This window comes from Onychomys torridus, chromosome 22, assembly GCF_903995425.1.
Source record: "Onychomys torridus chromosome 22, mOncTor1.1, whole genome shotgun sequence".
NCBI lineage: Eukaryota > Metazoa > Chordata > Mammalia > Rodentia > Cricetidae > Onychomys > Onychomys torridus.
The window spans coordinates 31,894,391-31,905,927 of record NC_050464.1 but is presented as its reverse complement, the minus strand read 5'-3'; the positions used below and the strand labels follow the sequence as shown (position 1 = coordinate 31,905,927).

The following is an 11,537-nucleotide window of genomic DNA, read 5'->3' as shown; positions in this document are numbered from 1 at the left end:
TGGTGGATTGGAGGCCAGCCTGGTCTACCCAGTATCTTTTAGGACCGCCAGGGCTGCAGAGCGAGATCCAGCTCAAGGGGAGAAGAGCTCTGGTTGCTCTTGCAGTGAACCCTGGTTCCATTCCCAGAACCTACACGGCAGCTCACAACCACAGACACACATACTGAGACACACACACACACACACACACAGAGAGAGAGAGAGAGAGAGAGAGAGAGAGAGATACACACACATACACAGAGACACACACAGATACACACACAGACACACAGAGACAGATACACACACACACACACACACACACACACACACACACACACACACACCATTAGTCAGGATCAACAGAAGTGATGTGGAGATGGCTGTGGCCTTTTGGCAGGAGCAGATTTGCCCTTTAATTAGAATACTGAAGGAAATGTCTCGTGGAGTCTATGTCCTGGGGCACAAGGGGCCTCAGGTTTTGTAGGGTAGAAACGGGACCTATTTTCTGCTTTCCCAAGCTGGTGAATTTTAGTGGAGTCCTTACCACATTGGCCTCCCTGGTCCTAACTGCCCTCAGAGATCAGCGCTACTTCTCTTCCTTCGGGGAATCTCTCAGATGGCCTGAGTGCCTAGGTTATTAATCCTTCACATACCCCTAAATAAACAAACGACAACCAAGAAAGAAAATCAGCCTTGCCAATGGTCCTGGAAGTCCAGCACCCAAATGCTAATGCAGGAGGATGGATAACTGGAGTCTGGGCTGACTTGGGCTAGACCACAACTGGCTTCACTACAGAGAGTGAGAAAAGAAAGCTGCAATAGTTTGAGGATATGAATGGGGAAAATGATCCTGCCCAAGGCTATGGCCGAGAACACGCTTTGGGGGCAGGGGCGGGGTGTAAAATTACCTTCCCCTGAAAGACACAGGAGAAGGAAACTGTGTTAATGATGGCTGTGTTGTTTCAGGTCAGAGGTCAGCCCTCAGCAAAATGTGCCATCTTTAATTTTTTTTCTTTTTTTTTTTTTTGGAGCTGAGGATCCAACCCAGGGCCTTGCGCTTGCTAAGCAAGTGTTCTACCACTGAACTAAATCCCCAACCCCTATTTTTTTTTTTTTTTTTGTCAGCAAAGTATAGTGGCCCACACTGTTGATCCCAGCACTTGGGAGGCAGAGGAGGCTGGACCTCTGTGTTCTCGAGACCAGCCTGGTCTACAGAGTGAGTTCCAGGACAGGCAGAGCTCAGCAATGAGACCTTGTCTTGAGAAATCAACACCAAAACTTTTTGGGTTTTGTTTGCCACCATATGGATGCTGGGAACTGAACCCAGGTCCTTTACAAGAGCATCCAGGGCTCTCAACCGCTGAGCCCTCTCCCCTGCCCCCCAGGTACAATCTTCATGGTCTCACTGGGGTTCTTCTTGGTGGATCCTGAGGGAACTGCGATGTTGAAGGCCCCACACAGAGGTCCTAGGATGAGACAAGAGACCAGCCGAGGGGCCTGAGCACATCTGGCAAGGGCCAGGCTAATTATACTTCAGAATATTTTATTCCATTTATTTCATGTGTGGGAATATGGGGTCAGAGGACACCTTGTAGGTGTTGGCCTCTCTCTCCTTTCACCATGTGGGTCCCAGGATCAAACTCAGGCCGTCAGGCTTGGGCACAAACAGCTATACCCTCTGAGCCTTCTCACTGACCTTTTCTGTTGTAGACCAGGTTCTCATTGTCACATAAGCCAGGCTAGCCTTCACCTTATAGCCATCCTCCTGCCTCGGGCCCCTGAATGCTGGGATTATCGTGGGCCACTATGCCCAGCTCATCTATACCTCTTCCACGCCCTCCTGTGTGTCTTAAAGAGATCTGATGTGTCACTCAGCCCAATAAGGTCACTGCCGTTGGCCACCCTGACTGAGCCAGGGAGTGCCTAGGTCACAAGGTTTAAGCTTCTTGGCCACACGTTCAGCTGCTGCTGGGGACACACTATTCCTCACGAGCTCCTTGACCTAGCCTTCTCTCTGCTCAGCCTCTGTCTGCCCTGATGGGGCCCAGACTCAGCTCTGCCTCCAACTCCCACTCAGGGTAAACAGGGCCTACTGGAGGTTGGAAGCTCCGTGGACAGTTAGACTCTCACCCCTGCCTCCTGTCTTGTCCCGCCTCCCGCTTTCTCTTCTGGCCTCCTGTGGGGAGGGTGGTATCTTCCCCAACTCAGGAGCATCTTATTGGATGGGCACTGCCAGAGCCCAAGTATAGGGGCAGGCACAGGGAATGACATTTCTGAAGCCCCTGCCGTGTGTTAGGGGTCTTCATGGATAACTTAGACAACTGAGATGCCCCAGGCATGCTCCAAAATGCTGATGTCAGAGTACGATCCCCATTAGTCCCCTGTTGCCACCTGGTGGCCAGTAGCTGAACTTCAGTAAACGGGTTGATCTGAAGGCGGCTCTCTTCAGTCATTATGGAGGTGGGAATCGGCCAGCAAACAGGAAAATAGTTTCTAATCTACACCGTTCCCAGGAGTCAGAGAGTCTTTTGGAAGGTGAGAAGAGCATAGGTAATTTGGAAAAGAAGCTTCCTAGATGATTCCAGGAACTTGAAAAATTGTCCTGGAAGAACTTGGCCTTGGGAGGAAAGGACCAGCTTGGCAGGAAGTGGCTGGCCTTCCTAATAAATTACTCTTGTCTTTCAAGGACCCAATAGAGTGGGGTTAAAAATCCTCTTGAGGAACCAAGAGTGGTCATGCACACCTACAACCACCCCGAACATCCTAGTGGTGGAGGCAGGGGATCAGGAGTTCAGAGCCAAGCTTAGACTACACGTGGAGTTCAGGGCCATCCTGGACTGTATGAGAGAGACCCTGTCTAGAGGGGTGGGAGGGATTTTTCTAGTTTTATTTATCTGGCTTTGGGGATCACAGAGAATGCAGGATGTGGGTCTGTCAGGGAAGGCTCCTTGTGAGATGGAAGATGGTAGAACACAGGGTGGTATTAGACAGTCTGTACAATCCTTGGTTGCTGTCACTGTGCTCACTGAAGGGTAGGCTGGGAGTCTGGAGGCCCAGGTCCTTTCCATTCCTAGCTTCTGTGGGTCTTTGTTTCCTCATCTGTTTGATCAATGGATGGACTGAACAGCCCCCACTTAAGTCTAAGTGCTAGTGGTGTGTGTGTGTGTGTGTGTGTGTGTGTGTGTGTGTGTGTGTGTTATATGTGTACATGTTTGTGAGTACATGTGTGTAGCTGGTCAGAGGTTGACAATAGTGTCTTTCTCCATTGTACTCTTATTTATTTTATTTATTTATTTTGAGCTGAGGATCGAACCCAGGGCTTTGCACTAGCAAGGCAAGCGCTCTACCACTGAGCTAAATCCCCAACCTGCACTCTTATTTTTTTGAGGTAGGGTCTCTCACTGAACCTGGAGCTCACTGATGGGGCTTGACCAGGTGGTCAGTGAGCACCGGGGCTTCTCCTCCTGCCTCTCCCTCCCCGGTGCTCAGATTATGTCTCACACCACCACGTCCAGCTTTATTGTGTGTGTGCACAGGTGAAGTGGGTGGAGCATTGGGCCATGACCTTCATGTGGAGGTCAGGAGAAGTGTTTGTGGAGTCTCTTCACTTTCTACACATTTGTGTGTTCCAGGGATTGAAATTGGGTCTCCTGGCTTATGCAACAGGAACCTTTACCCACTGAGCTGTCTCGCTGGCCCACGACTGTCTCTTCACATAGGTTCTAGGGATCTGAACTCAGACCCTCATGATGCCAGACAAGCAGGCTCTTTATGGCTGAGCCATCTCCCCAGCCCCCAGGATCTCAATATACCTGGTTCCACAGCTGTTGGCATTTTCTCCAAAGATGGGAGGGTGGAGACGAAAGTATGCCCCCTGATTGGTGGGCTCCCACAACCTGGCTTTTAAGAAGATGAGGGGGTGTGTGTCCCCTTAGTTTCTTGAGCCCATCTGCCTATGCTCAGGATAGAATCAGATAAACAGCCCCTCTGTTAAGTTCCTTCACTGTACCCCGACAAACTGCTTGTGTGATCCCCAAGCCAATACATGTCCTGGTAAGAAGGCAGAAGAAACGTCTAGAAACCAGCAAGGAACAGAGGCAGGACAATCGCTTTCCCAGATATTCCTACTTTATTTTTTGGCTACATCAGTGCAAAGTAAAGGCAGTGGGCATTGTGCATGCACCTGGGGAGGGGGAGGGCATGTGTTCTACGTGAAGGGATGGGTGCATGAGTGGGGGATGGCGTCAGGGCGCTTCAAGCAGGCTGCATTCCGAGACCAGAGCCAAAACCAGCATTAGGCTTGGACAACACAGCCAGCATGCTTTCTCCTAAGGGTGACCGTGACAGGGAGGTGGGCAGAGCGTGGGGACCGTGGGGACTGAACAGAGAGTCAAAGGTAGCGGGGAAGGAGGCGGTAGTGGGGGACTGTCGGCCACTTTGGGGCAGGCAGAGAACCAGATTCTAGAAGAGAGTCATTTCAGGGCAACACGAGAGTCCCTCAGGCACAGCAAGCGTTGCTGTGAGTAGGGGGTATCCCAAGGGATATTGAAAGGAACAAGCAGGACTGAGTTGGGAATGAGAGATTTAGTCTTGGTTTGACTGCCTGGGGGGGGGAGGGGGACGGCTTGGGACACTGACGGGGAAAGACTGTCAAAATGGGAAAAAAAAATGAGACTTTCTTCTCGTGCGTGGAAGACGGCCCGACTCCAGCCTCGGATGCACATTCCTCTTGATTTGTGATAGACTAGGAGGGTTCTGCCCTGCTTGGAGTTTGTAATACTGTTATTTGATCGCCCCTAGGAACCTTAGGGAAGAGACAGAGAACAGAGTTGGCTCTGAGTGGGAGTGGGGGGCGGTTCCTTTGTTCATTGCCGAAGAGTAGAAGGGGAGAAGCATTGGGACCTGGGAGGAGGTCCCCTCAGATCCAGAGCTCTGTGCCACCTGTGCCCATTTGGGGAGCCAGGGACGAGAAAGAGATCCTGGACCACAAGGTATCTATAGTACTAGAAGAAGGCTGCCATGCACCCAGGCTGTGCCCGCTGCAGACCCCAGGCCCGAGGACAGCCAGGCATGCCAACAGGAGATGTGACTTCAGAGGTGTGGGGCCCAGGCTTATCCAGCTTGTGAGGTTGCTGACTAGGCTGGCGAGGGGCACCGGCACGGGGGCAGGGTGAGGCTCTGTCTCGCATCCTCCATTGTGGAGGGGGAGTAGAAGAGAGGCAGTAGAGCAGGGGGGCATGAGGATGGGTGCGGGGCAATGTTAGGATGGAAGATGAGCCAGAAGAGGTTGGTGCAGGGAGAAAGAGAGAGAGCGGGGGATTCGTTTTTCCTAGGAAGCAGGTGGGCATCTTCCTGGAGGAAGGGGTGCAGGCCCTCTGTGTATTCTGTGTGTCTATTTCCTGGTGTGTCTAGAGTCAGGGGTGGGTCTGTTTTATTCTGGAGTGTTTGGGGTGGGGGACAGAGGCGGCCTTGATGTACAATTTCTGCCCCTGAGCTGGTCCTTACAGTCTGAGGCTCTGCCACTGCCCAAGGGGACATGTAGACAGGACACAGGGAATGACCTTATATGTGTTCAAGGTCAGAGCAAGCCCCTTTGTAAACATCTCTCCACTACCACCACCCCCCCCCATCCCAGGGACCAGAAAGGGCTCGCATACAGACCCTACAGCCCAGGGAGCGGGTCTTTGGCAGCAGTCTGAAGTGGGGGAGACGTCAAAGGCTCAAGGGTAGCAAGGGCGGCTCTGAGAGGGAAGACCAGCTGGGGCGGAGATGGGGGGCACTGGGGCACTAGGTCCTAATCACTCGACACGTGGTTCTCGTTCTGCAGCTGGTGCCAACGTTCAATCTTCTTGTCCTTGTTCTTCAGACATTCATACCAATGTTTCAAGCGCTCACCCTTGGCGGAGATCCCCAGCTGGCAGCCTCCTGGGGATGAGCAGAGAAGGGAGAGAGGGCCAGGTCAGTGGAGAGGGACACCGTGGCCACTCACGTCCCTAGACGCAAGAGTGTAATTGGGAGAAAGACAGTGACACCCTCAGCCCTCTCCATTGTCTAAGAAGAGGCCTTTGCTATGTGACTGTCATTATTACCCTAAAACCCTCACCCAGCTTCTACCCTTTCTGCATTTGTCTCCACATACCAGGCATTCACTGTCACTTCCCAAAGGGTCAGTTTTATCCCTGCCTGAAATCTCTCCCTATACCATGTTTATGACTCTCTATCCTTGGCCTTTGAAAGGGCTGGTGAAGTTAAGCCCAACATCTGGAACTTGCATAGAGATTAGGTGGGGTGCCTGCTTCCTGCAGAGGATACACTCTCTGCTTTCTTGGGCTTCAAGTTATTCTGCCGTGGGTTGTGTACCCTGACTCATTAAAGGCACATCCAAGGTGGGATCAAAGTCCCTGAGTCCCATGTTAGCCCTGAGCCTACAGAACTGCTGGAAGATGGGATGGTATGAACGTAACCTCCCCTAGCCCTGCAAGGTGTCCTCTCTGGGGGAGGCCAGATGAGGGGGCTGTCTCCAGAGCTGGGGCACTCACCGATGTAATCGTTAGATTTGCCGATGTCGTAATCCCACACTGAGATATCCAGGGACTTTTTGGCCAGGTCGCTGTGCTTGATGTCATAAAAAAACTCCTGTGAATAGGATAGGGGAGGCTGAGCAACAGTCCCTGGAGCCTCCAGCACAGGCAGCTCGGGAAGGAGCCTGATGAATCCCTGGAGTAGGGCATTCTGGGAGCAAAGAACCCTTCCCACCCCAGGCCTGTCATCCCTTTTCATCAAACACTCCTTAGGACAAGAAATCCCGGATGACACTTTGGCAGCAGGCTGTGTCTGGTACTGGGCAGTCGTTGGTCAAGGATGGTGAATTCAGCCCTTCTGGAAGCTTCCTGAGAGGGAGTACCTCAATTAGCATTTAGGGATTTACAGGAGCCCAGTCTTTGCCTAGTTTTGCTTTTGAGACAGGGTCTCACTTAGCCCAGGCTGGCCTCAAACTCATGGATGAGCCTCCTACCTCACCCTCAGCCACCACTGGGCTTAACAGTCTTTTGTTTGTTTGTTTTGTTTTGTTTTTTAAAGCAACTCTTTGGCCGACTTGCAAAGTTCAGTCATGTTCATTGTTCAGACAAACAAGGAAGGAAGCCATGACGCATTTATCCACCACAGCTATCCAAGAACAACCACTGTCAGGGTTTCCCCATGTGCATTTATACTGATGTGTGATTTAAAAACCAACAGACAATGAATTCTAAATCTACAGTTTTGAGGTTTCCTTTTTGCACTTTGTAACCTATGTTAAAAACCAACTTAGCAGCCAGGCAGCGGTGGTGGCACACTCCTTTAATCGCAGCACTCGGGAGGCAGAGGCAGGAGGATCTCTGTGAGTTCGAGGCCAGCCTAGTCTACAGAGTAAGCTCCAGGACAGGTACCATAAACCACACACAGAAACCCTGTCTTGAAAAAAAAAAAAACAAAAACTTAGCACATTTCTTAAAAATATTTCATGTGGATGTGATAGTTCATGCCTCTAATTCAAATACTTGGGAGGCTGAGGCAGGAGGACTACTATGAGTTCAAGGCCAGTATTAGCTACAGAGTGAGTTTCAGGCCAACCAGGGCTACCAAATGAGACTTTGTCTCAAACAAACAAACAAACAAACAGCAACAAAAAATGAACAGAAGTGTCATAAATGTCATCATCTTAAAAACACCACATGTGGATTTATATGTGTTTGCATGCCATGGCTCCCATATAGAGGTCAGAGGATCACTGGTAGGATTCTCCTACCACGTAGGCCTCAGATAGCAAAGGCAGGTCATCAAGTGTGCAATAGGCTCATTGGGTCTACATAATCATTTTCATGGTGACATTTAATGGCTGTCAGGCTGTAACTTGGTCCCTCACAGTTGGATGTGTAGGCTGCCTCTAATTTTCAGTCATTAATGCCACCACCAGTGGCATCCAAGGAGCCAGATCACTCACTCCATCCATGATGATCCATTTAGGACCATTTCCAAGAAATGCTTTTCTGACTGCTGTATCCGGTGACGTCAGGTGAACCATGAGCAATCAGGCTGCAGGTTTCTTAAACTCAGAAGTTCATACTATTGTTGTCTCAGAAAAGACTCACCAAGGCCACAGGAAGGGGGGGTCTGGTGGGATATTTGTTGTTTTGTTTTGAGACAGTGTCTTGGGGTCTTGCTAGGTAGCCTGGGATGGCCTTGAACTTCCGAACCTCCTGCCTCGGCCTCCCAGGTCTGCACCCCTCCCCACAATTGTATTTCTTATTTGTGACTTGTTCAGATTCTGAGAGAAGGTAGTGCAAGCAGGCTGCAGTGTGGGCCTCCTGAGTGAGTTTTTGGATGTGAGCTTTCAAAACGCATCATAAATGAACTGTATCATACATTCCTCCCCTAACGTGCAAAGCATGGTAGAATCCAGTATTAGCAAGCTCAGAGGCAAGGCCAGAGGGAGAGCACAGGGGTGGGACTCAGGGCTGGGGATCCAGCTCAGCCCACATCTCCTGGCAGCTTGAGAGTATATTTTTCTCTTTGTTTGGCGTTTGAGAGAGAGGCTGTCCAGGTGGGTGAGGTTACAACTCTGCTCCTTTATACCTCCTTATTCAGTCATTCACCACTGGGACAGACACCTGCACCCCTCGCACCGGACTGGCTTATGGGTAATGGAGATGCAGGGGTTCAGCATGAGATAGAGGGACAGATGACTCTGGAGACAGAGGAAAAGTTTGTGCAGGGAGGTCACACTGATTTTGTGTTTTGAGGCATGGATAGGAGTTTGTCAGGGAGGAAAAGAGGTGCGAGGTGGTACAGCCACTTAAGAAGGGGACGGTACGTTCAGATTGGAGTTTTCGGCTCTTCTATGGAGGAGGTGACAGGCCCGGAGGAGGGAGCTGGGAGTCTACTGCCATGGTTCAAGTGTGACATCCTATGGTCTGAGCCGAGGTGGGGGCCTTGAGAACATAGGTGAGGGAGCACACTCGAGTACCTAGTGCTCAGTGGGATTCGATGGGAGGCTGTGGAGGTGGTCAAAGGTGCCACTGCCCTCATTCATGTCCACGCAGCTCGGGAAAGACCCTGGGGGTGACTTAGCTCAGTATCTGAAAACAGCTTCCTCCCTGCAGCCTTCTCAAGCGGTCTGTCCCCTTTCCTCTGGACATAACTCAAGCCGGTGGATAACAAAATGCTCTTTTGAAGTAACAAGAAGTATTCTGGAAGGGATTCACATCTCTCACAGGCAAGAAGTCTCCACCAGTACGCCAAAGGAGGAGGCAGACTTACCTCATTAAACTCAGGGTTCAGGGTTTTCTTTTTAATCTGAGTCTTATGCTTGGCTTTCTTCCCCATGTCTGGTTTCAGCCAGCTGGAAAGAGACACCCATGTATCAGAAAGTGACCCAACACTGGTGACACCTTGGATGGTGGGGGCCCTGCTCTGAGCATCTTGTGTCATCCCGCCGTTCAACACTATCCACTGGCTTCCTGTGACCTCAGAGGGGAGTTTAAAATCCTCTTATGGCCCTGGTGTCCATGTGGTTGGATCCTGGCTCCACCCCAGCTTTCTTTTCCCATCATGCTCTTGACCACCACCTCCTTACCCTCCTCTCTACCCCATGGCCTTTGCACACACCACCATTTCCACCAGCCAGGAAGCTCTTTCTCAGAGTAGAGCACAGTGCCTACCTCACTGTAGGTGCTCAATCAGTATTTTCTGGGTGAAAACAAGTACTTTGGGGGGCAGGGTTTGACAGACACTAATGATCAGAATGGCTGAAGAACATTCCACCAACCAAGTCTGCTTAAGCTCTTATGGTATTTTCTACAGGAGTGAGCAAAGAGGGCTAAAACCCTCTCAGGGTGGGGACATCTGTTTCCAGTGGTCACCAGTGGAGTAGCTTTGACAATGTTGCTGGAATAACCCTGAGTCTGAGGTATTTGGGGTGTTTCTATAGTGAATTCTTTGGCAATGGAGATCTGAGCTACTGGAGACATGGGCAGCTGACCCCTGGGTCCTGTAAGTGGGATCACTATGCCGATCACTCTAGAAAGGGACAGTTACAAGGGTTCTCATGTGGCAGGCATCACACTGGCTGGCTTCCAGCCTCATGTTCAGTCTGCGCTGGGCATAGTTTAGGGGTGTGACCTAGGGCAGATTCCTTCCCTCTCTGGGTCTCAATGGTTAATAGTCTAGAGGGGTCTCTCATCCTCATCCCCCCTCTCCCAGGGTTTGAGACCCCCAAAGCCCCTTTCATGTCCCATGGGTGCTGCTGGACTCACAGCTTGACAAAAGGGTCTGAGTAGCCATTGGCATCCATGGCGGCCAGGTGCACACAGCGGATAATGCCCACAATGAGGCCGCCCTGCTGTGTGCTGTACATGAGGGACACCAGGATCTTTCCACGTTCCTCTATGTCGCCAATTCGCTCCACCTGCTGCGTGTGGCAAAAGGCAATGTGGGGCTCAGAGATGTGGATGGTAACATGAGAGGTTGCATTGGAGGACGGGAGAGCCAGGGCTGGCTGAGGGGTCGGCCAGCACCATGGACAGCGGATGCCTCTGCTGCCCCACGCCCCCCCCCCCCCCCCCCAGCATGCCCCAGGCTAGGCTCGCATGCATGCACATTGGGGCTGAGCTCAGCTTGAGTCAGAAGGGAGCAGAGCCCTGACTGGAACATTCATTGTAGCTGAGCTCCATCCTGGTCCCTGACCTGACTGGCCTCATGTCCCCAAAAAGGGATGAGCATGCCATTGTTCTCATCTGTAGACCCAGCAACAGGAGTCACGTGAAATAGGCCCTGGAGCCATGGGTATGTGAGAACAGGAAAAGTATCCTCTTCCCATGGTCTGACCCTGGGGATGAAGGACATTCTCCCTTCCCCCATGAGCCAGCAGGTCAGTGATGGTGGGATAAAGAGAGAGGAGGATGTGGGGGGAAGAGAGGAGAAAAGTGGTCCCTGGTAGTCTCAGCAGAGACACTGCACTTCCCACCCACAGCCAGCTCACCTCCTCCTCATAGAGTGCCATGCCACGGGCTGACCCAGTGGTCCCTGCACGCTTCATCTGTGGGAGGAGGCAGAATGGGAAGGTAAGCTTGAGGCTCATCCCCCTGCCCAGGGAGGACCCAGAGCCACGAGGGTGGGCTCTCCGACACACACACACACACACACACACACACACACACACACACTCCCAATCACCAGTGTTTACACAGCATTAACTGTCAAGATGGGGACAGCAACCATGTGTGATGTGAGTTTTACTGCATTCTTCAATTTACAGAAGAGGACACCAAAGGTCAGAGAGGACCAGCAGACTGTCCAGGTGTCGGCGAGCCCACACATAAACCACAAGTACCCATTGAGTCAGGCTCTTGGGGTCTGGCCTACTAGATGTTTCTACTGTGTGGCTCTGGGGTCCTTCTGATGGACCCCAAGGCTCTGAGAAGCATGGTTGCGAACTACGGGTTAAATTCAACCTCCACCCCTTAGAGATGAGGACAGCTGGGAGGAGGGGACATTGACAAGTCCCCTGTCTGTCC

The 11,537-nt window shown here is 51.5% G+C and overlaps 1 protein-coding gene across 3 annotated transcripts in view; it reads right to left on the bottom strand.

Moving 5' to 3' along the window:
* Positions 1-4,087: 4,087 nt before the first annotated feature.
* Rph3a (rabphilin 3A) overlaps positions 4,088-11,537 on the bottom strand; it is a 79,996-nt gene continuing 72,546 nt past the window's right edge. For all 3 annotated transcript variants that reach the window (XM_036171618.1, XM_036171616.1, XM_036171617.1), the window contains 5 exons: positions 11,003-11,059; positions 10,278-10,432; positions 9,283-9,364; positions 6,522-6,618; positions 4,088-5,907 (listed from right to left, as the gene is read on the bottom strand). In XM_036171618.1, the coding sequence (XP_036027511.1) occupies positions 5,777-5,907; positions 6,522-6,618; positions 9,283-9,364; positions 10,278-10,432; positions 11,003-11,059 (522 nt within the window). In that variant the 3' untranslated portion in view covers positions 4,088-5,776. The remainder of the gene's footprint in view (positions 5,908-6,521; positions 6,619-9,282; positions 9,365-10,277; positions 10,433-11,002; positions 11,060-11,537) is intronic.